Source organism: Balaenoptera borealis (genome assembly GCF_965194805.1).
Source record: "Balaenoptera borealis genome assembly, chromosome: 1".
Taxonomy (NCBI): Eukaryota; Metazoa; Chordata; class Mammalia; order Artiodactyla; family Balaenopteridae; genus Balaenoptera; species Balaenoptera borealis.
In genome coordinates this window covers 176,795,358-176,817,280 of record NC_138860.1, presented here as the reverse complement: position 1 = coordinate 176,817,280, position 21,923 = coordinate 176,795,358, and the positions used below count along the sequence as shown (strand labels likewise).

Here is a 21,923-nt window from a genome sequence, read left to right as displayed (position 1 = left end):
ACCAGAAGATCCTCGGTGCTTCCTTGCTTGCACCTTTGTATTTGCACATTTGTCTTCATCTGTGCCTCCTTGTTAAAATTGTGTTAATTTCCCTGTTCTTGGAGAAAGAGGGCTCTCCACTATATTTATGGCACGAAATGTATACTTGTTACAGATGGAGCAATGCCTCCCTGAAATTAGCTTTGTTTTTTCTAAGTTGAAAACCATGGAGAAAATCTGCTGATATTAACCACAAACCTTTGTCTCATGGTATTCATTTAGATTCTGAGCATTTCCTCTGAGACAGCCAGCCCTGAAGCTTCCCTGAGAGCATTGCTGAGCAGAGCCATGGAAAAATCCATCTCGGCCATTGAAATATGTCAGCTCCTGTGCGGCATCCACAGATCTTTCCCAGGCCTGCAGCCTGTCATGCAGGAGTTGGCGTATGCCGGTAAGAAACAGGGTGGGTGGGGTCCTGTTACGCCCCCGGGTTGTTTCCTTATTGGAGAGAAGAGGCAGCAGTTCATTTAAGAGTTCACCCATCGCGGCTTTATTTTATATGCTCTCAAATACTTAGAAAAGTCATAGACATAGATGTAAAATGATGCTATCTGTGTTTATCAGAGAATAAAGATGAACAGTCCCAAGTAGTCTCCATTCTCCCCTAAGGAGGAAAGTTAGAAAGCAAAGTAGAAACATAGGAAATTCCCAGAGCCATGAGATCTCTCTCCTGTGCAGGTTTCCTTACTCAGGAAAAGGGAGAGAAGGAAAGGTGGATGGTGAGTAATAAATTTCACCTTGAAGCCAAGGACAAAGCAGATGAAAAGGCAGCTGAGCCAGCTGAAGAAAACTGCCAGCCTGGGAAACAGGACGGTCAAGGAGAGACTGGTTCCTTGCCAGAACAACAAGAGAAAGATACTTCTGCCTCCCCAGACTCTGCCAAGAAGAGCTTCGTCTGTAAGGCCTGCAACAAGAGCTTCCATTTCTACTGCCGCCTCAAGGTGCACATGAAGCGCTGTCGGGTGGCCAAGAGCAAACAGGTGCAGTGTAAGGAGTGTAACGAGACCAAAGACTCTAAGAAGGAGCTGGAGAAACATCAGCTGGAGGCGCATGGTACAGGTGGAGAGCCTGACGTCCCCAAGAAGAAGAAGAAGAGGCTTCCAGTGACGTGTGACCTCTGTGGGAGAGAATTTGCTCATGCCTCAGGTACATTCAAGAAGGCGAAGTAATAGAGGATGATAATTCAGATATTGTAGTTTGGATTCCAGGCCTTGCCTCCAGTACGCAATAAGGGCTGTGGAAAGGCTTAGAAAATAGAGCAGAGGCAGGGTAATGTTTTGAGAAGAGCATGAGCTTTGGAATCAGCTCCCTGAGCTTTAATTTCCCCCTGTTAAATAGGCACCCTGATACCACCTACTTTTTTGAATTGCTATGAAGATTTAAGATAATATAGCTGAACACCTAGCACAGTGCCTTCAATAGAGTTAGTACTCAGTAAATTGTGGCTATTATTATTCATAATAATAACCAGCTATTTCACACCTGACTCTTAGGTTTCCATGTATCACTTGTTTCTTGATAGTAAACAAGAGTCCTAGAAACCAGGGGATGTAGAATTTGAATTGTTTTCCCTTGCCCCAAACCTAATGAAACAGAAAAGTGAGTTTTGTTTCACTCTTTCTGGGTGACTGGGTCCTATTTAAGAGAGAGAGAGGAGAGAGAAAAGATGAACCCGGGACACTTGATGCCTGACCCAGCCAGGAAGGGACCAAGGTGGCTTGGAGCGCTGGGTGGTGGGCTGATGAGCAGCGTGGCCTGGCGTCCTGTGGTTCACGCTGTGCTTCCTCTTGAGGCCTGGCCTGAGACAGTGCTCGGGTGTATCCTCCTGCTGAATTCATAACATTGATCACTAGCATCTCTGGTCCCTGGCATGGCTTCCCTAGGCATGCAGTACCACAAACTGACGGAGCATTTTGACGAGAAGCCGTTCTCCTGTGAAGAGTGTGGGGCAAAGTTTGCGGCCAATTCTACCCTGAAGAACCACCTTCGCCTTCACACTGGGGACCGTCCGTTCATGTGCAAGCACTGCCTCATGACCTTCACCCAGGCCTCTGCCCTGGCCTACCACACCAAGAAGAAGCACTCAGAAGGTAAGGCGTGGAGAACTTCTTCATTTTTCCTGCAAACTTTAACACTGTGAGCTGCCTAAAAACCCATTTGGGCTTAGGCGTGATAAGTATCTCAGAGAGATCAAAAACAGGAATAGACGTGGACTCTCTAGGTACACAGATGCTGGCAATATGTGCACAGACATGTAAAATGCTTTTGGTGAGAGTTTCTGAAGAGAGGCTGGCTAACATAATATTATGGCTTTCTAGTTATAGAATTTACATAAAGCCAGGAATTCTTTGGGCTTTGAGGTGGAGTTCAAGCATAAGAAAACCCTTGGTTGAGCACCTGCTGTGGATCAGGCAATGGCAGGCACTAAGTGACTTACCTGGAATACCTGGGATCACAGAGCTGACGGTCCAGCGTGTCTCTAGTATAGAGACAGTTACCGTGCAGGGTCAGGGTCACCCATCAGAGGTGCGATATGGAATAATAGCATTACAGGGAGATACGGAAGAATGAAGCAGGGGTTTCTAGTCCAGGCGGAGGGGGGGCGGTGGGTTGTCAGGGAAGGCTTCTCGGAGGATTCTGGACATCGTTTGGAGCATTTGTGTGTGAGTACAAATGCCACCATCATCTCGCCTGGATTGTGGTAGCCTCCTAACTGGTCTCCTCCCCTCACCCTTTCTCTGGACAGTGTTCTCAGTACACAGGCCCAAGTGATCCTTCTAAAGCTAAGCCATGTTAGGTCGCTTCTCTGCTCAAAACCCTGCAAAAGCTTTTCCCCTCATTCATTGTAAAATCTGAAGGGTAGCCTGCCAGGCCCCGCATGATCAAGTCCCCGATGCCTCTCCAACCTTATCTCTTACTGCTCTCCCCCTCACTTGCCCTGTTCTACCCATTGCAGCCTCCTTGCAAGCCCTCTGACCTGCAGGGCACCTGCTGCAGGACCTGTGTTCCTGCTGTTCCTCTGCTTGGAATGCTTTCCCTTCAGACATCTCCAGGCTTCACTTCCTCACCGCCTTCAAGTCTTTACACACACCTCACGTTCTCCGTTAGACCTCTCCTGACCACCCTGTGTAAAATCTCAGTGCCCCAGCCCCAGTTCCCCTGCATTATTTTTCTCCCTCTCACTTATCATAGGATCTATCATCTACGTATTAATTTATTTTGTTTACAGTTAGTCTCCCCCTGTTAGAATACAAGCTCCATGAGGGTAAACCTCTTAGTCTTTTTTTTTCCTTCCCTCTGCTGTATCTGTGGAACTTAGAATAGTACTTAGCAATAGGAGGTCCTCAATAAACATTTACTGAGTGAATGAATTTCTTGAGCATTATTCCAGGCACTAGGGATAGTGTAACTATACCCAAGCCCGTGGAGCTAACACTCCAGTGGGTACAACAGACCATATATAAATGTGTAATATAAATTCAGATAGTAGTCATTGCAATGAGGAAAGATAAAGCAGAATAAGCAGCAGGGGTGGGGATTGGGAACTATTTATTAATATTTGTATCATCAGAGAAAGCAGAGGAGATTTGAATAGAAACCTGAACGCAGTGAGAGACAGAACCAATGGAAGATCTAGGAGAAGAACATCACGAGTGCAGAGCACCCCCTCTCCAAGTGAGGACGAATGAGACACCTGTTTGAGGGACCGAAGAAAACTAGAAGGGGCTAAAGCACAGTATATGAGGGAAAAGTGTTGAGAGATAAGGTCAGAGAGGTCACCAAAGGGCAGATCTTGGGACTCTGGTGGCGCAGTGGTTAAGAATCCGCCTGCCAATGCAGGGGACACGGGTTCGAGCCCTGGTCCGGGAAGATCCCACACGCCGCGGGGCAACTAAGCCCGTGTGCCACAACTACTGAGCTTGCGCTCTAGAGCCCGCAAATCACAACTACTGAGCCCACGTGCCACAACTACTGAAGCCCACGTGCCTAGAGCCCATGCTCTTCAACAAGAGAAGTCATCTGCAGCAAGAGACGCCACCGCAATGAGAAGCCCGTGCACCACAATGAAGAGTAGCCCCCACTCGCCGCAACTAGAGGAAGCCCGCGCTCAGCAACAAAGACCCAAAAATAAATAAATAAATAAAAATAAATTTATTTTAAAAAGAACAACAACAAAAGGCCAGATCTTATAGGCTCTTCTAAGCCAAGATAAGGACTTTGGTTTTTATGTGAGGTGTGTTCGCTTCTATTGCTGCTGTAAAAAATTACCAGGAACAGTGGCTTAAAACAACGCAAATGTATAGTCTCACCACTTTGGAGGTTAAAAATCCAGAATGGGTCTTACGAAGCTGTGTTGGAGGGGTTGTAAAAAAATGTTCAAGTTTGGGGATATGTTGTTGACAGTGGAAGTGACAGGACTGATAATGGATTAGATGTGGGATATGAGGGAAAGAGAGGAATTAAGGATGGCTTTGGGGGTTTTGGCATGAGCAGCCAGGTAAATGATGCTGCCATTTACTGAAACGGGGGGAAACTGGAGTTTCCAGTGTGTGTATGTAGGTGGGTGGGTTGCGGGGGTGGTGGTGGTGGAGACTGAGGAACTCTGTTTTGGCATGGTGATAAATTTGAGCTACTCTTGGACCTCCAGCTGGAGAACTAGACTGATAGGCAGTGGATATAAGTCTGAAGTTCTAGGGACAGCTGGGAGATAGAGATATAAATGTGGGAGCTAGAGAGAATGTGGGAGCTAGCCATGTACAGGTGGAATGTAAGGCTCTGAGATAAGATCATCTAGAAAGTAGAGACAGAGAAGAAGGCCAAAGGCTGAGTCCTGGGCTTCTCAATAATTTCAACTCTTGATTCAAGAAACCCTTTTTTTCTTTTTTCTTTTTTTTTTCCCTGCTGTACTGCTACTTTATTTATTTTTTACATCTTGATTAGAGTATAATTGCTTTACAATATTGTGTTAGTTTCTGCTGTATAACAAAGCAAATCAGCTATACGTATACATATATCCCCATATCCCCTGCCTCTTGCGTCTCTCTCCCTCCCACCCTCCCTTTCCCACCCCTCTAGGTGGTCACAGAGCACCGAGCTGATCTCCCTGTGCTATGTGGCTGCTTCCCACTAGCTATCTATTTTACATTTGGTAGTGTATATATGTCCATTGCCACTCTCTCACTTCGTCCCAGCTTCCCCTCCCTGCCCCCTGGTGTCCTCAAGTCCATTCTCTACGTCTGTGTCTTTATTCCTGTCCTGCACCTAGGTTCATCAGAACTATTTTTTTTTAGATTCCATATATGTGTGTTACCATATGGTATTTGTTTTCTCCTTCTGACTTATTTCACTCTGTATGACAGACTCTAGGCCCATCCACCTCACTACAATTAACTCAGTTTTGTTTCTTTTTATGGCTGAGTAATATTCCATTGTATATACGTGCCACGTCTTCTTTATCCATTTGTCTGTTGATGGACACTTAGGTTGCTTCCATGTCCTGGCTATTGTAAATAGTGCTGCAATGAACATTGTGGGACATGACTCTTTTTGAACTATGGTTTTCTCAGGGTATATGCCCAATAGTGGGATTGCTGGGTCATATGGTAGTTCTGTTTTTAGTTTTTTAAGAAACCTCCATACTGTTCTCCATAGTGGCTGTATCAATTTGCATTCCCACCAACAGTGCAAGAGGGTTTCCTTTTCTCCACACCCTCTCCAGCATTTATTGTTTGTAGATGTTTTGATGATGGCCATTCTGACTGGTGTGAGGTGATACCTCGTTGTGGATTTGATTTGCATTTCTTTAATGATTAGTGATGTTGAGCATCCTTTCATATGTTTGTTGGCAATCTGTATATCTTCTTTGGAGAAATGTCTATTTAGGTCTTCTGCCTGTTTTTGGATTGGGTTTTTGTTTTTTTGATACTGAGCTGCATGAGCTGCTTGTGTATTTGGGAGATTAATCCTTTGTCAGTTGCTTCGTTTGCAAATATTTTCTCCCATTCTGAGGGTTGTCTTTTCGTCTTGTTTGTGGTTTCCTTTGCTGTGCAAAAGCTTTTAAGTTTCATTAGGTCCCATTTGTTTATTTTTGTTTTTATTTCCGTTACTCTAGAAGGTGGGTCAAAAAGGATCTTGCTGTGATTTATGTCATAGAGTGTTTGGCCTATGTTTTCCTCTAAGAGTTTTATAGTGTCTGGCCTTACATTTAGGTCTTTAATCCATTTTGAGTTTATTTTTGTGTATGGTGTTAGGAAGTGTTCTAATTTCATTCTTTAACATGTTGCTGTCCAGTTTTCCCAGCACCACTTATGGAAGAGGCTGTCTTTTCTCCTTTGTGTATTCTTGCCTCCTTTATCAAAGCTAAGGTGGCCATATGTGCGTGGGTTTATCTCTGGGCTTTCTGTCCTGTTCCATTGATCTATGTTTCTGTTTTTGTGCCAGTACCATACTGTCTTGATTACTGTAGCTTTGTAGTATAGTCTGAAGTCAGGGAGCCTGATTCCTCCAGCTCCATTTTTCTTTCTCAGGGCTGCTTTGGCTATTTGGGGTCTTTTGTGTTTCCATACAAATTGTAAAATTTTTTGTTCTAGTTCTGTGAGAAATGCCATTGGTAGTTTGATAGGGATTGCACTGAATCTGTAGATTGCTTTGGGTAGTATAGTCATTTTCACAATGTTGATTCTTCTAATCCAAGAACATGGTATATCTCTCCATCTGTTTGTATCATCTTTGATTTCGTTCATCAGTTTCTTATAGTTTTCTGAATACAGATCTTTTGTCTCCTTAGGTAGGTTTATTCCTAGGTATTTTATTCTCTTTGTTGCAATGGTAAATGGGATTGTTTCCTTAATTTCTCTTTCAGATATTTCGTTGTTAGTGTATAGGAATGCAAGAGATTTCTGTGCATTAATTTTGTATCCTGCTACTTTACCAAGTTCATTGACTAGCTCTAGTAGTTTTCTGGTAGCATCTTTAGGATTCTCTATGTATCGTATCATGTCATCTGCAAACAGTGAAAGTTCTACTTCTTTTCCAATTTGGATTCCTTATTTCGTTTTCTTCTCTGATTGCCATGGCTAAAACTTTCAAAACTATGTTGAATAATAGTGGTGAGAGTGGGCACCCTTGTCTTGTTCTGATCTTCTAGGAAATGGTAAGAAACCCTTTTTTTCTTAACAAAATCTTATTCCAAAGTGTAACATATAAAAAATGAAAATGAGGTGGATTGCCCTAGTTGAGGTCGGCCCTAGGATCTGGGCTGTCTGGACCCTCACCTTATTGATTTTCCCATTTCTCTATTGGCCCATAAGGGAGATTGAAGGTACATTTGGTCTAGCATTTTTTTTACAAATGCCAATTTTCCAGACTTGCTCTTTACCGGTATTTTCTAATACTCTCTGGCAGTCTGGTCATTGTATTTTCATTAGTGCATGAGAAAATAGAGAAGCCAAGAGAATCTTTATAGCAAGTCGCTGGCAGAAAGCTTTCATTCTTTTCTGAATCCATGTCTGTCATTTTTATGTGCAGTTGCATTTCTGCCCTGTATGTTTTTCAAGGGATCCAGACTCACGTATTTCTGGGCTCAAGGATATATCTGTTTCCTGGGAATGGAATGAGCTCTTGCATACTTGTAGTGGCCAGATTAACAGATGGGTAGTCTTGTGTGATGAGAACTCTGTCCTTATCCCTCAGGGTAGGGAGACACTGATACCCTCTCTGTGTGATCAACTGTGTTTGTGAGGTGCCATCTGATAGGATGGCTCAGACCTCTCACCCAGTGTATTACAAATTGCCTCATGTTTTACTGTCATCTCCCAGATTATATTTCCCTGCTGTGTGCCTTAGAATGTGATTTTGTTTTTATGAATGTTTAGTGCTGCCTCTAATAAACTCATGTATATTTCCAGGAAAAATGTATGCGTGCCAGTACTGTGACGCTGTGTTTGCCCAGTCCATTGAGCTGTCCCGCCACGTGAGGACCCACACCGGGGACAAGCCATATGTCTGCAGAGATTGCGGCAAGGGCTTCCGGCAAGCCAATGGCCTCTCCATCCACCTGCACACCTTTCACAGTATGTACTGAGATTGTGGCTATTAGGCACTCAGCACCAGGCCTGGCGCTGGGAAGGCACGCAGCAGTCATAACAGAAGTCATCACTCCACCAGAGCTGGGCCCCGTTCAGTGCCTTCCCCTCTCCTATTCTCCTGCAAAAGCCAGAGTCCCTGATTCCTATTTCAAGAAGAATCGCATTTTAACGTGTCATTGTGTGATTCTCTGTCCAGGCTGTTTCCTTGTCTTCCGTTTTAGCCCACCTGGCTCTTTTTGGCTGACAGAAGGCCCATTATGTTTGAAGGAAAGAGCCTCTATAACAGACAGGCTCGCAGAGCACCAGAATATTTCCATTTGTCCGCTGAGCTTCTTTTTCCTACTCCCACCCCACCTCTCCCACTCTCATCTTATGGTCATAACCTGCCTTTCCCCATAGGAGCAGCCTGGACACTTTCTGAGTTAATGTGTACCACTGTGAGTGGTCCCTAGTCATGCTCCCTTAAAAGCCTTCTGCCCAGCATTCTCTTCCAAATGCCTTGTATTCACCCAGTTAGTAGGGTCTGCCCCCATCTTTGTCCCCTTCTACTAGAACTGATACAGACAAAAACACACTTCCATTCAACACACACAGGGGAGGAAGAGGAGATTTTGCGATTCCTCATCACATCATCAGGAAATCGCCAAGGAGGCGTCCGCTGGTCACGTCACATCATCTTCAGCTGCTCTTGTTGTAGCAGTCGTGTGATCAGCAGAGCCCAGCAGGGTGGTTAAGAGCTTGGGCTCTGAAATCACACGGGTCTGGGCTTGAACCTTGACTAGTCTGCCATTTACTTCTTTGAGGCCTTAGACAAATTTCTTTACCTTTTTAAGCCTCTTATGCCCCTTCTGTAAGGTAGAGAAAATAGTAATACTACCACATTGGGCTGTTGTGAGAATAAAAGAGATATCACACGTAAAGCATGAAGCTGCATGCCCGCCACATAGAAAATGCTCAATAAATGCCAGAGAGTATTGGTGACAAGAGCAGCCTTCTCCAGTGCCATCTGTCACCATAAGAGCCTGCCCTTTTTTTTCATGCCATGCACCTTGCATACCCTTCTTCCCTTTTCCCCTCCCTACCTCTGTTCCCCACACACCAGTTTCTAGCTGTTGGCAAATACAGTATCTCACAAACATGTGCTTTCTGTCAACACATTCAAGCCTGTTGTCAGCCAGCCAACAAGGCACTTGGCCAGAGCTTGTATGTGCCCAGCATGTGGCTGGGCACTGGGCAATACAGGAAAACATAAAGTGCTGCCCCCCACTTCCCCCAAGGAGTTTACAAGGTTGTCCAGCAGATCCAGTTGCAGTAGACTTCCAGGTGCGTGGGATTTGGCTTGGATCCAATGCCACAACTTTGAAGTCCTCTCAATCTCTTTAAATGACATTCCACTTTAGTCTCCTTTTCCCAATAGCATCACATGAAGTCAGGAAAGGGGAAGACATTATCAATTTTCAGAATAGAGAAGACCCGAAATACTTTGCCATGACTTGGAGCAGATCACCCAAAGCAGGCCCAGCATCCAGGCCCCTCTCTCATTGACTGTTCCTTGCCTGTTTCATAGGATCACATCATTGCTTACGGAGAATTCCTTCAGGGTATCTTAAAAGATAGTGTGAAACTGAGATCTCAAGCGCTCACGTCCACAGGGAAACTAGTTAATGATGCCGAGTGCTGCTGCGTGTCAGAATCCCTGAATTAACCTGGATCAGCGCGCACAAGATTGGCTGATGGGCTGGGCCTTTCTGTGGGCAAAGGATTTTATTATTCAAACATTTTACTTTCTGTTACTTTCAGAAAAAGACTGACGTTTCCTGCCACAGGGATGGCAAATGTATTCTTGTCCAATGGCCTTGGGACAATACCTTGTCCAATGGCCTTGGGAGTGAAAGCTGGGATTGTTACCCAGCTCAGCAATATCATACTTGTGCCCTTGGGTACTCTCTAAACCTTGATTTTCCTAATCTATAAAATAGGACTGGTAGTAGAACCTACACATAGGGTTATTGGAAGGATTAAGTGATTTAATATATGTAGACACTTAAAACACGCATGTCATATAGCACTCAATAAACATTACTTATGAAAATGTTTTTGTTGTTGAATCTAAAGTGGGGATCAAGGAAGCATTCATCCTCTGCATTGTACTACTGACAAAAAAGGAAATAGTGATGCTTTGGGGAGTATGTGGGAAATCTCTATAGAGAATTAGAAAACCCCAAAACACCCACTGCAGGCAGGGGAAGAGCAAAGGTGATACTCCCTGGAAAGTAGTAAGATGGAATTTAACTTGTAAGATATAAGATGAGGAATTGAGGTAAACTAATGCTCAGAGGTGGTTAATCCAGAAGCCTCAGAGGAACCCCACCTCCCAGGATGAAGGTAGGCAGTAGTTAGGTGATGGATGCAGTGATTTCTGGTCCTTCGAGTCTGTCACCCTGCATGACCTCTAAACAGTCTTGCTTCTGGAGCTGCACACAGAAAACCACTTGTCACTGATTGTTGCCTGTGGTGTCCCCCTCCCTCTCCTCATGGAACCAGACATAGAAGATCCGTATGACTGCAAGAAATGCAGGATGAGCTTCCCGACTCTGCAGGATCACCGAAAGCACATCCACGAGGTGCACTCCAAGGAGTACCACCCCTGCCCCACGTGTGGGAAGATCTTCAGCGCCCCTTCGATGCTGGAGCGGCACATGGTGACCCACGTCGGAGGGAAGCCCTTCAGCTGTGGGATCTGCAACAAGGCCTACCAGGTGAGCTCAGCTTCTGCGGGCACCTTTCCTGGGCCCTCACCCACTCTCCCTTTGGTCTCCCTCGGCCCCCGTGTTTGTGGCTTGCAGAACACCTCTTGTCTCCAGGATATGACCATTTGGCTGGTTCTCATGAAGAATGCAGCTGATAGGTTATTCAGACCCTCTGTGGTGACCTGGTCAGAGTGGGGTCAGTGGGGGAGCTTTAATTGGAGCCAAGAGTTCTTGCACTTCTTCTCTTAGATTTCAGCCTTGTCCTGAACTGAATCCTGCTTTTTCCCTGGATATTTACATTCTTTAGAACCTATTGATCCCGTGTGTTGAGGGATGTGAGAATGACACTGGGGTGTGTAACACTACCTGGAATTATCTTATTTAGCACAATTATTGGTGTTTTGTGGGGTTTTTTTTAACTCCTGGGGAAGAGCTCTGCTTTTTTACCTTAGAGTTTGCTATGTAATTAAAGGGAAACCCCATACACATCTGAAAAGAAACCACTTCTTTGAGAAACTCTTAAGACCACAGAGAAAAGAATGGCCCTTGCTGGCATCTATAGCATTTGGGTACAGAGTGGGAAACCCAGCAGCTAATTTCAGCTCAACAAAAATTGAGAGCTAACTTTGTTCCAAGCCTTGTGCTGTGACATTAGGGTTACAGAGCTGGGTAAAACCTGGGCTTGGTCTCTAGGAAACCATGGAATTGTACGGAGAGCGTCGCAGCGCTGCTCTGGAACCCGGGAAGAAGGGGGCACTGGCTTACGGAGTAGGGACAGCACCTGCCCCTCTCCAGCAGGTTTCCCTGCTGCGCCCTGGGCCTCTGACAGGCAGCAAGACAGCTCAGTGGTGAAGCACAGATTCTCCATTCAGAAGGCCAGGGTGTGAATCCTGGTCCTCCTGTTTCCTAATCGTGTGACCTTGGGCAAGTCACTTCACCCCTCTGTGCCTCAGCTTCCACGTCGCTGGAAAGAGCCTAACACCTCCCTCCTAAGCTTGTGAGGAATGGGTTTCTGAAGGCCCCGGCCCTGCCCTGTGGTGGCCTCAGTAAATACACAGGTGCCTTGTTCCCATGAGCACCAGCGTCCCCTCGCATGTCAGCACTCACTGTGGTGGGTAAAAGCATGACTGCAGGTCCATAAGCTTCCCTGGGAGCACTTTTCTCTCATGAGGCTTTGTGAACTCTCCAGCTTGCTAGAACATCCAAGACCTAACATTTGCCACGTTCCTTTTAGCAATTGTCTGGTTTGTGGTACCACAATCGGACCCACCACCCTGACGTGTTTGCTGCTCAGAACCATCGATCTTCCAAGTTCTCGTCACTCCAGTGCAGCTCCTGTGACAAAACCTTTCCCAACACCATCGAACACAAGAAGCACATCAAAGCAGAGCACGCAGGTGAATTGGGGTGCCCTGGGCTGGGAGTGGGGGCTGAGGAGTGGAAGGGGCTTGGTGACGTAGCGTCCTGGGTTCCAGCCTTAAATCCCGACTTCTAGTGCTAGAGTGTGGTGTGCTGCAGTGACACCCTCTTCCTCCCCAGCACACCGGCAGTGCCACATCAGTCCGTCAGTAGCACTAGCTTGAGTAGCAGTAGTTCTTGCAGCTGGAGACCTAGAGCAGTGTGACTCCTGCCAGCCTCGGTGGTGATTGGTCATGGCACGTGGGAAGGGTGGCACACAGGCCAGGGTGGGAATCCTAACTCTAGCTGTGTGACCTTGGCAAGTGACTTCTCTTTCTGAACCTGTTTCCTTTTCTTCAGAAAGTCAATTATTCATACCTGTGTTGCAGATAAATGGGGGGATGATCACAGCAGCTCGCAGTTATGAAGTGTTGCCTGAGTGCACGGCACTGTGCTCAGCGCCCATGCGTGTTTCCTCCTCTAATTCTCACAACAACCCTCTTTGCATCCGGGCATTTGGACCCAGATCTGGCGCTCTTTACCACAGATTGCACTAATGTAGCATAGGTATCAGGTTCCTGGCACTTCGTAGATGCTCGCTAAGTGTGAGCCATCACCCCGCCCCCAACCCTGTTACTCCCCAGGCTCAGAGAATCTTCCTTTTGTTCTTTCCCACCACTTCTTTCCTCGTGTGCTTCGCAGATATGAAGTTCCATGAATGTGACCAGTGTAAGGAGCTCTTCCCCACGCCAGCTTTGCTGCAGGTTCACATCAAGTGCCAGCATTCAGGTCAGTGCCCCTTCCAAGATGCTCCTGAGCTACACCGCCCAGGGACGAGTCGCATCTCCACCACCTACAGCTGCGCAACCCAGGCTAAGTGACAACTGACTTGTGCCTCAGTTTCTTCGTCTACAAAACAGGGACGATTGCAGTACCTACTTCATAGGGTAACCGTGAGAATTGAATATGTTAGTACACAGAAAACACTTAGGCCTGGCACCAGTAAGCATCTCGTAAGCGTTACCCATGATTATCACTGTTCCTGCTATATCTTATCAAATCTAAAATGCCAGTTATATAAGAGGCACCATTTTTAATGAACCGTTAAGAAAGAAAAACTGCTGCCAGTTAAACTATGCTTTCTTATCACTTAGAGTTTGCAGGTTATCCTAAGTGCTGCTTTGGACTTAATTTGATGTAGATTTTATGCACTCTTGTATGCATACATAAAAAAAGGAAACGTAAGAAATAAGTTGATTAACCTAAGAGTTCAGCTTCCCAGAGTAGCTCTCAGTTCAGATTGTTGGCGTGAGTGTTATCCCACATGGTGTTGCCCTCCACCATCAAGAGCATTGGTGATGGAGCGCACAGTAAGGTGGTTTTGGTCTCTCGAGCATTAGCAAAACTAGTCTTCTGATTCCTGCTTTGGGAATGTAGCTGAACATCCAACCCTTACCTCCTCCCTCCTAAACCATTTGTTTCCTGTGAGTTTAAAACATGCACTGCTCCTGTTTTAGGACTTTTCTTTCAGACTGTGGACATTCATTCTGCAAGGCTTGATGCTGCGCCTTTAGATGTCCGTGCAAGTGCACTTGTTGACAATTACACCCAACCTCCATGGCCTGTAGCAGTAGTAAGAGGCCATTGATCCCATTTCAGAGACGTTAAAAGGTGCTTCTTAGAATTGACGAAATAAACATTGTCAGCATCATTACAGTTGAATGAATAATGGGCTTTGGCAGAGGCAGATTTAGCCTGAATCTGATGCTAATGAAGCTGTGCCTTGGAGCCTTTCACTTGGCGGGACCCTTCCAAAGATCTGCCCCTAATCCTGTATGTGTAATTTTGTATCAGTTTTCCTAAAGAGGGCTCCCCAAATTGTACAAGCTCCAGGCCTCACAGGAGCTGAAGAGCTGCCTCTGGAGCTGCCTGTGCTCCTCGCCCCGCCGCTTGCTCCTTCCTCTCCCCTCCCTGCTCTCGTTTCCCTCAGCCACTCCCTCTGTCCCCCTCCTCCAGGGTCGCAGCCGTTCCGGTGTCTGTACTGTGCAGCCACTTTCCGCTTTCCCGGGGCGCTGCAGCACCACGTCACCACTGAGCACTTCAAGCAGTCGGAGAGCACCTTCCCCTGTGAGCTCTGCGGGGAGCTCTTCACCTCCCAGGCCCAGCTGGACTGTCACTTGGAGTCTGAACACCCGAAGGTGACGGGCACTGAAAGCCAAGCGGCCGCCTCACAGATGGTGCAGGTGATTCTGGGGCCATCAGATATGAGGGTGCTGACACGGGGTTCCTGAGGCTTCTCTGGAGGCAGCCCCATCACGACACCTAGCCTTTCTCCCCGGGGCTCTCAAAGGGCCCCGTGAGTGATACATTCATGACCAAGAGGATCTTGCAGAAGAGTCTCTCTGGACCTCTTACCAAACAGAACAGAAAACTCTAGCTTCCTGGTGACTACATGTGAAATGGCCCCTGAGTAGAGGGAAGCTGGAACAAGAATTTTCAAAAGCAGAATGACATTGGCCTCTCCACCCAATTCACACCCTCCCTCACCTTCTGCAGAACACCATGGGATGTGGTGAGAGTTGCAGGAAACCTCGGAGGAGGGTAGATGAGCTCTTTGTTGAGACCACCTTCAGCTGAAATGCTTCGGTAGCTCCTCTGGGCTGGGCACAGGGCACATTTGAACGTCTGGGCTTCTCACCTTTACCTGGGTGAAAAGCCCCCCTCTTCTGATATTTCAAGGCTACGCTTGCTCCAGCCCCTCTTTGTGTCTCTAGTTCTATTACTGCTCTTCCTGTCTTCTCCAGAGAGGGTGGGCAGGAAGGGAAAAGAAACTCCATTCTGTTGATTGACAGTAATTTGTGAATGGACGGGAGAGGAACCGTGAGCTGGCTGGGCCGCCCCCCGTCCTGTCCCGTAGAGCAGCCCCTTATAGCCATGTTCTTACAGGCCTCTGTGGGGAGCAGAGGGCAAGGCAGGTGGCCAGGCCTCTGGGTGCCAATCCTGCTGCCATTTCAATGAGAACAGCTCTGCTTTTATCTTTCTTATATATTAGGATTCTTGGTAAGACGTCCTTTGGGGCGAAAAAAAGATTCCATTGCTAAAAGAAAAAGAAAGAAAAACAGTTTGAAAACTGCTATCCTAGATGATTTTTTATTGAACATCACAATTGGTCTCTTCACTCCTACAGCAGAGACATGGCTGAGCTTGGCGTCCCCATTTCTGCCCACTCAGATCTAGTGGAAAGCACTCTCTGCTCTCGGCAGCTCTCAAGAGCCAGGGTTGCTGTGCCCTCTGCGGGCGCTCTGTATTGAAAACATCCAGCTGTTCCGAGCTCCGTGGCTCAGAAACATCAACTCGGAGGTTCAGGCAGGAACTGGGTGTACTTAACCAGACTAGTTCTCCCTGAGATGGGAAAGTCATCTTTAACAGATGCTGCAGATTTGGAAGGGGCGTGTGTGGGCTGTGGAGGAGAGAAGCCAGTGCCCTCCAGGCTGGTGAGCTGCGTGAGGGAGCTGACAGAAGCCACATTTTGTCTACCCGTTCTTCTTCCTGTAGCCATTAGCTCTGTAGCCACGTAGCCTCCAAGTAAGGCTCTTAGCCTGATCAAGGTCCAGACATGCCACCTTTGGCAACCCGAGGCTTCTGGTAAACCATTCCCATTTCCATGGTTCAAGCATGACACAAACCACTTTGATTCAGTAGCATTCCTTTCACACGGCACTTACTTCTGCAGTGTAATCCTCAAGAGAGGAAAACCCAGTGTGAGAAACTGAGCCCGCGTTCACTGGTGTGTAATCATAGAGTCCAGGCACCCTGAGGTGGCACACTGAGCTACATTATAGCCGTTTGGCACACAGAGTTACTTAAATTGTTTGCCTGCCTTCTCTTTTGCATCACTGGTGTGTTAGACTTGCCCCTTCCCATTAAGCACATGTAACTGCTCTCCTCAGGTGAAAACATGAATATCATCATTACAGCGTGAGATGAAAACCATGTAAATTCTGGGGAGCCAACTGTGGACACTGCCCAGAGCAGCCTCACGGTCTTTCCCTTTCAGGTGATCCAAACCCCAGAGCCGGTGGCCCAGACGGAGCAGGTGATCACTTTGGAGGAGACCCAGCTTGCTGGTTCGCAGGTGTTTGTGACATTGCCAGATTCACAGACATCCCAGACCAGCTCTGAGCTCGTGGCAGTGACCGTGGAGGACTTGCTAGACGGTACCGTGACCCTAATCTGTGGGGAGGCCAAGTGAGTGGCTGCTCACCGTGGAGGGTCCTCCGTTTGCAGTAGAGAGGATGCCCCCCACTTGCCTTTTGCCCTTCCTCCCTCGATGTCCTGAGTACTGAGCATCTTAGCTTAGCGCCAACCTAAGTGGTCTCACTTGGGAAATGGACAGAAGCATCATGGTTCTCATAAAACCAAGTCTGAGTCATCAACACCAACACGACCGCCCTCCGTAGCAGGCAGGCCTGTTCCTCACAGGCCTGCTGCTGTGGCCTCTCTGACACTGTCCATCCCCAAGCAGAGTATAGCTTCTGAAATAGAGCCTGAAAGGGCAGTGGGATAAGAGCTGGTGACCAGAGCAACCAGAGCGGTGTGACGTGCTGGCAGCCCTCAGTGTGCAGAGCGGCAGTTCAGTGCAGGGCAGTGGCGCACAGAGTGGGGCTGCGGGCGCCGCCAGTGCCTTCTGGCCATTTAAAACTGAGAGAAGAGCGCCATCAGACCATCTGGGGACTCCCAGCCGTGAGCACACTCAGCCCCTTCCTCACGTCTGTCGTCCTTCCAGCCCCCCTCATGGTGGCAGTAGGACAGGTAACAGCATGCTGACGCAGGACGGCTTCATTTCCATGCTGAGTCCCACCTCGTCAGTACAGTCAGCCATTCCCAAAACGAAGCCTTTGGCGTGTTTCTTCTGGGAGTGTTCAGTGAGGCCATCTAGCTGCAAACCGTCTCTGCCTTTCCAGGAGACTCTTCATGGTGTTCTGCACCTGAGGCTGGTTCCCACAGCTTTTCTGTGGTGTCCTCAATCCCCTTTCCCTAATCAAAGCCTAAAGCTTCTACCCAACCTGGAGGCCTCGTCCCCTCCCTGAGGAGCACGTGATACGTGTAACGTAGCAGTGAACCTGCGCCAGGTGGAGTAGCGCCGTGGTGGCCCCTGAGTCTTCCTCCTGCCAGGGTCTTCCCTGCCTGTGAGTAGCCTGTTGTCTGAGCTCTTTCCAGCTGCCACTATGACTGCAGGTCAGTGATCCTTTGGAGTCTGAATTTTACAAAGCTTTTTCATCTTCAGTTCCTAAAATATAATCTGGTAATTAATGGTTTATGGAATCCATTATGAAGTGCAATTAGATGGAGGGAATGACTAGCATTTATCTTCCTTTCCTTGATGGCAGAAGGTTGACGTCTGCTAGGGCAGTGTTTACACACCCAGCGCGGCTCCCTGCCACCTTGTGTGGTTGACCCCCTGCAGAAGGTACTGCCCAGTTTGATCACTCACCCTCAAAATACAGGCTGGCAGAAGACAAGGCCACCCCTTCTTTCTAAGCACATTTCACATCACCAGGTACCAGCAGGGGAGGGGTCGATCTGGGTCATGGTCGGTACTTCTGTCGCCATCACACGTTGCTGGAAGGGCAGAAGGTGGGACCTCAACACTGGCCAGTGTGTCTGCTGGCCTCCATCCTGCTCTGTGCAGGCAGCTGGGCCAGCTCACCCCGCCTCCAGTTGTGTGCTCATTTCATGTGCAAATCACTTGAGCTTGTCAGCTCAGGGATCGTCCCATTCTGAAGTAAATGAAGTTTTCAAAGGCCAATAACTGACCAGAAGATGGTGCTCAAACCTCTAAGACTTTGCCTCCCTGTGAGGCCCTCACTGCTTCTGCCAAGGCCGTCTCTGTCTTCTTAAGGTTTTTCAGTTCTGTGAGCTGTCAGACCGGGATTGCTCTTGATCAGCAAGTGATGAGATGGCACCGAATCTCCCCTTGGCACCAGATAAAACCCATTGAAAGAGTGGAGCAGCCCTGCTTACAGGGCATGGAGGCCGAGCCCGGCACATAAGAATGCAGGGGTGGGTGGGAAGCGCAGCGTCATCAAAACTTCTTCCAGCCAAAAAAACAAAATAAATTTAAAAATTAATTGCTGAGGACCTGTAGGGGAAAGTGATTTTTCTTTTTAAAAAGTCTTCTGAATAAAGAAAGCTATAAGCTTTAAACCCAACTTCCAGATCTTTTCAAGTACTGAGGCACCCTTTCTCAGGTTTCTGGTGGAGACCCAGACCGTGGCAGGACACTGGTTTTCTTCAGAATCACCAGACTCACAACTCACTTTGCCAAGAGCAGACAGAGCAGTGGGATATGCTGCCAGCTGCACTCTCACCCCGCGGCACAGCCAGCAGGAGCACGAGGCCTGGGCTGGTTCTGGTCAACATGAGGGAAAGGCCCGTCCTGACTTTCGTCTCTGCTCCGAGTGGACCTCGGAAGCTGCTGCATCAACAGCGATTTCACAGTGCTGCGCCCTAGAGACGCCCGAGCATGGATTTTGTTGTAGGAAGACTTTTTCTAGCCCTACTTGGCCATTTTATTCTTTTCTCCCACTTCTGCCCAAGAGACCTTCTGAATTGCTGCCACGGAGGACATGTTATCGGGGTCCCCTTGTCCACATCACTTGCTCTCGTGTGGCAGTGGTGGTCTCTGCCTTGTTGCTGTGGTGCTGCCCTTGTGGCCTCAGGGCTGAACCCTGGGGGCACTGGCAGTGGTGTAGAGGAGTCTGTGGACTTCTGGGAACGCATATTTATTCAGTAAGACCCCAACTCTTCTCTGCTCCCGGAGCTTGTAAAACACCTGGTGAGGAGGAAAGGGCAGACAGATTCCAAGCTGGAGTCTGATTCCGTGGGGCTCACTTACGGAACGGCATTTGCCCATGCCCGGTGAGTGAGACAGACAGCAAGTAGATGGCTCAAGAGCGAGGATCGCCCTGGGAAGAGGGGACTGTGCAAGTGTGTGAGCAGAGCCTGAGGGGCAGCAAAGGGCCAGAGACTTGTTTATTTTATAAAGCCTGAGTCCAGCAAGTGCCACAGTCTACAGTGTGAATGCCAGGTTCCCTGGTCATTCAAGTCCTCTCTGAGGAAGCTGTCTGACTCTCCCCTCCCACCAGCCATGGAATGTATTTCAGCTTCATCCCCCAGGGAAGAGCCCTGAGAGTCGAGGACTGAGGGTGAAATAGATCCAGTCAAACAGGGGTAAATGGGGAGACAAGGGCCCTGTTCTCTGCTCATGGTGTAAATCGAGGAGAAAGATGAGATGGGCCCAAAGAGTTTCTCTACCCCAGGTGATGTTGCGGTCACCATAGGCTGATTACTTATTAATAGTATGGGGTGGGGGATTTAACTCTCATGTGCCTGAGATCTACGAATTGACTAAGGGTTGGAGGAACTGCCAGCCTTACCTAGCATGGTTCTAGGGGACAAGCAATATTTCTATTAAATTGGGACTAGGAAGTTGGACAGTGGTGGAGAAAATCACAGGATGCTTTAATCAGTCCTCCCAAAGGAAGACTTCAGCAGCCCCTGCCCTGCTCCGCTTGGCCTAGTGTATTGCAGGGATACTTGGGAAATAGGGAGAAAGTGGGAGTGAAAGAAAAATTAGGGGTTGAAGGGAGTATTTTGTTGCCATGGAAAACCTTGGGGCTGGTAGGACTTGGGCCAAAAGCTCAGAAGCACAGCCAGAACTCAGAAACTTGCTACACCTATGACTTGGCCTGTAAGGAAGGGAGAAGTTGCTGTGCTTCGGGGATTACATTGTTGAAAAAAAAAAAAAAAATTATCCCATCGGCTAATTTAGATTGCTTCCAAGTCATGGAAATGTTGCATCATTTCCCTTACGAAGGCCAGTCACACCTGCTACCACCCACGGTCAGGACAGGGTGCACATGTCAGGCCAGGTCAGCCAGCACACGATGGCTGTTTCAATTGGATTACAAACCATTATTCGTGTTCAACTTGCACTACTCTATGTAAATAAAATATGTACTTTGAAAAAAGTTATGCTGCATGAGTTTCAGATGGGCTGTGATGCCATAAACCTGTTTTCTCTTTGGTTCTGGGCAGCTGTCAGATGGGACCAGGCTTGATAGGCCTGGTTTCCGAGGGGCTATCGTGTACCTGCGGGCCATGTTAGCATGGCCTGGGAAGGACAAAAAACTCTCCTGTCGTGTGGAGTCTCATTTTTCTAAACCCTCGTTCCCAGGGAGCAAGTGTGGTGCAGGGTTTCAGAGACAGGCTTTGGTGTCCAACCTGGGTACATCCCAGCTATGCCACTTTATGACTGTGTGACCTCGGTGAGATACTTATCCTCTCTGAGCTCCCTCCTTCCAGCTCCTGTTCACAAATGGAGGAAATTATTGTATTTACCCCACAGAATTGTAGTACTAATTAAAAGGCTAGATTTAATGTTTGGTGTTTGAAATTTGGTGTTGAAAATTTCAGTTGTAATTAATAAAGTCCTTCACATACAGGTCAGCCATTCCCTACATTTTCTAGCACTGGGAAGATTGTTCATTCCTGCACCTTTACGTGTCTCTCATCTTCCTCTCTCTGTCTGCATCCTTAGGGATCTTTATAACAGCACTTTTCATTTATCTCTTGAATCTCAACTGCCCCCAAAGTACAAAGTGCTCAGCAGATAACTATAAAATAAGCAGAAACTTTTCATGGTGAACAGCTGAAAATGTCATGTTGCTGACGGCCAACAAGGAGACAAGAGAGGCAGACACACGGATAGGATGTACATAATTTCTGCAGTAAGAGTCCTGCAGGTAAGGCCGGGGCGGGGGCGTCATATCCTGCAACCCCCTAAGCTCAGGTCCGCCCTGAGGCAGGGCTGGGGGTGATTCTGCTCACTTCTCCTGGGACAGTCCTGACCCTTGCCCAGAGCCCACAGGGCCTTTAGGAAGTATACCTTTCTGCCTAAGTGGTGTCTTTGGAGAGAGGGGCTGGAGCTGTCGTATCTGGAGCAATAATCCTGAGAGTGTCCCAGGCAGCTGAGCTCCGGCCATGAAAGTGCGTGTGTACAGAGGTGAAGTGCTGCTGTGGGTCAGGAGTGATTGAGCAGAGGTAGGAAATGGGCCGAGCGATTCCCTGGTGGTGTAGTTATCTTAAGCCTGGGCCAGGGGGCTGGCTGCAAAAGGCAGAGCAGCGCGGTGCAAAGTGCACGGGCTGGGGAGCTTCCCAGCCCCACCTCTAAACAGACTATGACCTTGGGCTAGTCGTCCCTAATGATGACTGTGAGGAGGATAGTCAACATTTGTAAAATGGCTAACAGTATAGATGCTTCATAGATGATGTCTGTTAATGTTTCGAATACTTTAAAAGAACCTGAGGGAAGAGGGCAGAGAAGGGCAGGAAAGGAGGATGCCTGATGTATCCTAAGATAGAGGACCTGGGGTGGAGGCTAGGGGAGCCCCAGACCAAGGTCAGATGGAGCTCTCTGGGCTGCATTATATATAATAACCCAGAGCCTCTGTCCCAGGCCAGGGTGGATGGTGCTAAGAGGGGGACAGGACCTCCTGGATTGGAGCCGGACTCTCAGAGCTCCTTGGTGCCACAGCTGAGGGGTCATGTCTGAGGAAAGACACAGACTGGATGTCAGGCGGGAGCA

General features: G+C 47.9%; 1 protein-coding gene across 5 annotated transcripts in view; it reads left to right on the top strand.

Moving 5' to 3' along the window:
- ZBTB40 (zinc finger and BTB domain containing 40) overlaps nt 1–20,716 on the top strand; it is an 85,297-nt gene extending 64,581 nt beyond the window's left edge. For 4 of the 5 annotated variants that reach the window (XM_082372567.1, XM_082372565.1, XM_082372564.1 and 1 more), the window contains 9 exons: nt 262–430; nt 718–1,185; nt 1,923–2,129; nt 7,947–8,111; nt 10,671–10,885; nt 12,111–12,273; nt 12,977–13,063; nt 14,291–14,517; nt 16,332–20,716. In XM_082372567.1, the coding sequence (XP_082228693.1) occupies nt 262–430; nt 718–1,185; nt 1,923–2,129; nt 7,947–8,111; nt 10,671–10,885; nt 12,111–12,273; nt 12,977–13,063; nt 14,291–14,517; nt 16,332–16,526 (1,896 nt within the window). In that variant the 3' untranslated portion in view covers nt 16,527–20,716. The remainder of the gene's footprint in view (nt 1–261; nt 431–717; nt 1,186–1,922; nt 2,130–7,946; nt 8,112–10,670; nt 10,886–12,110; nt 12,274–12,976; nt 13,064–14,290; nt 14,518–16,331) is intronic. The other variant, XM_082372566.1, reaches the window with a different exon arrangement.
- The last annotated feature ends 1,207 nt before the right edge of the window (nt 20,717–21,923 follow it).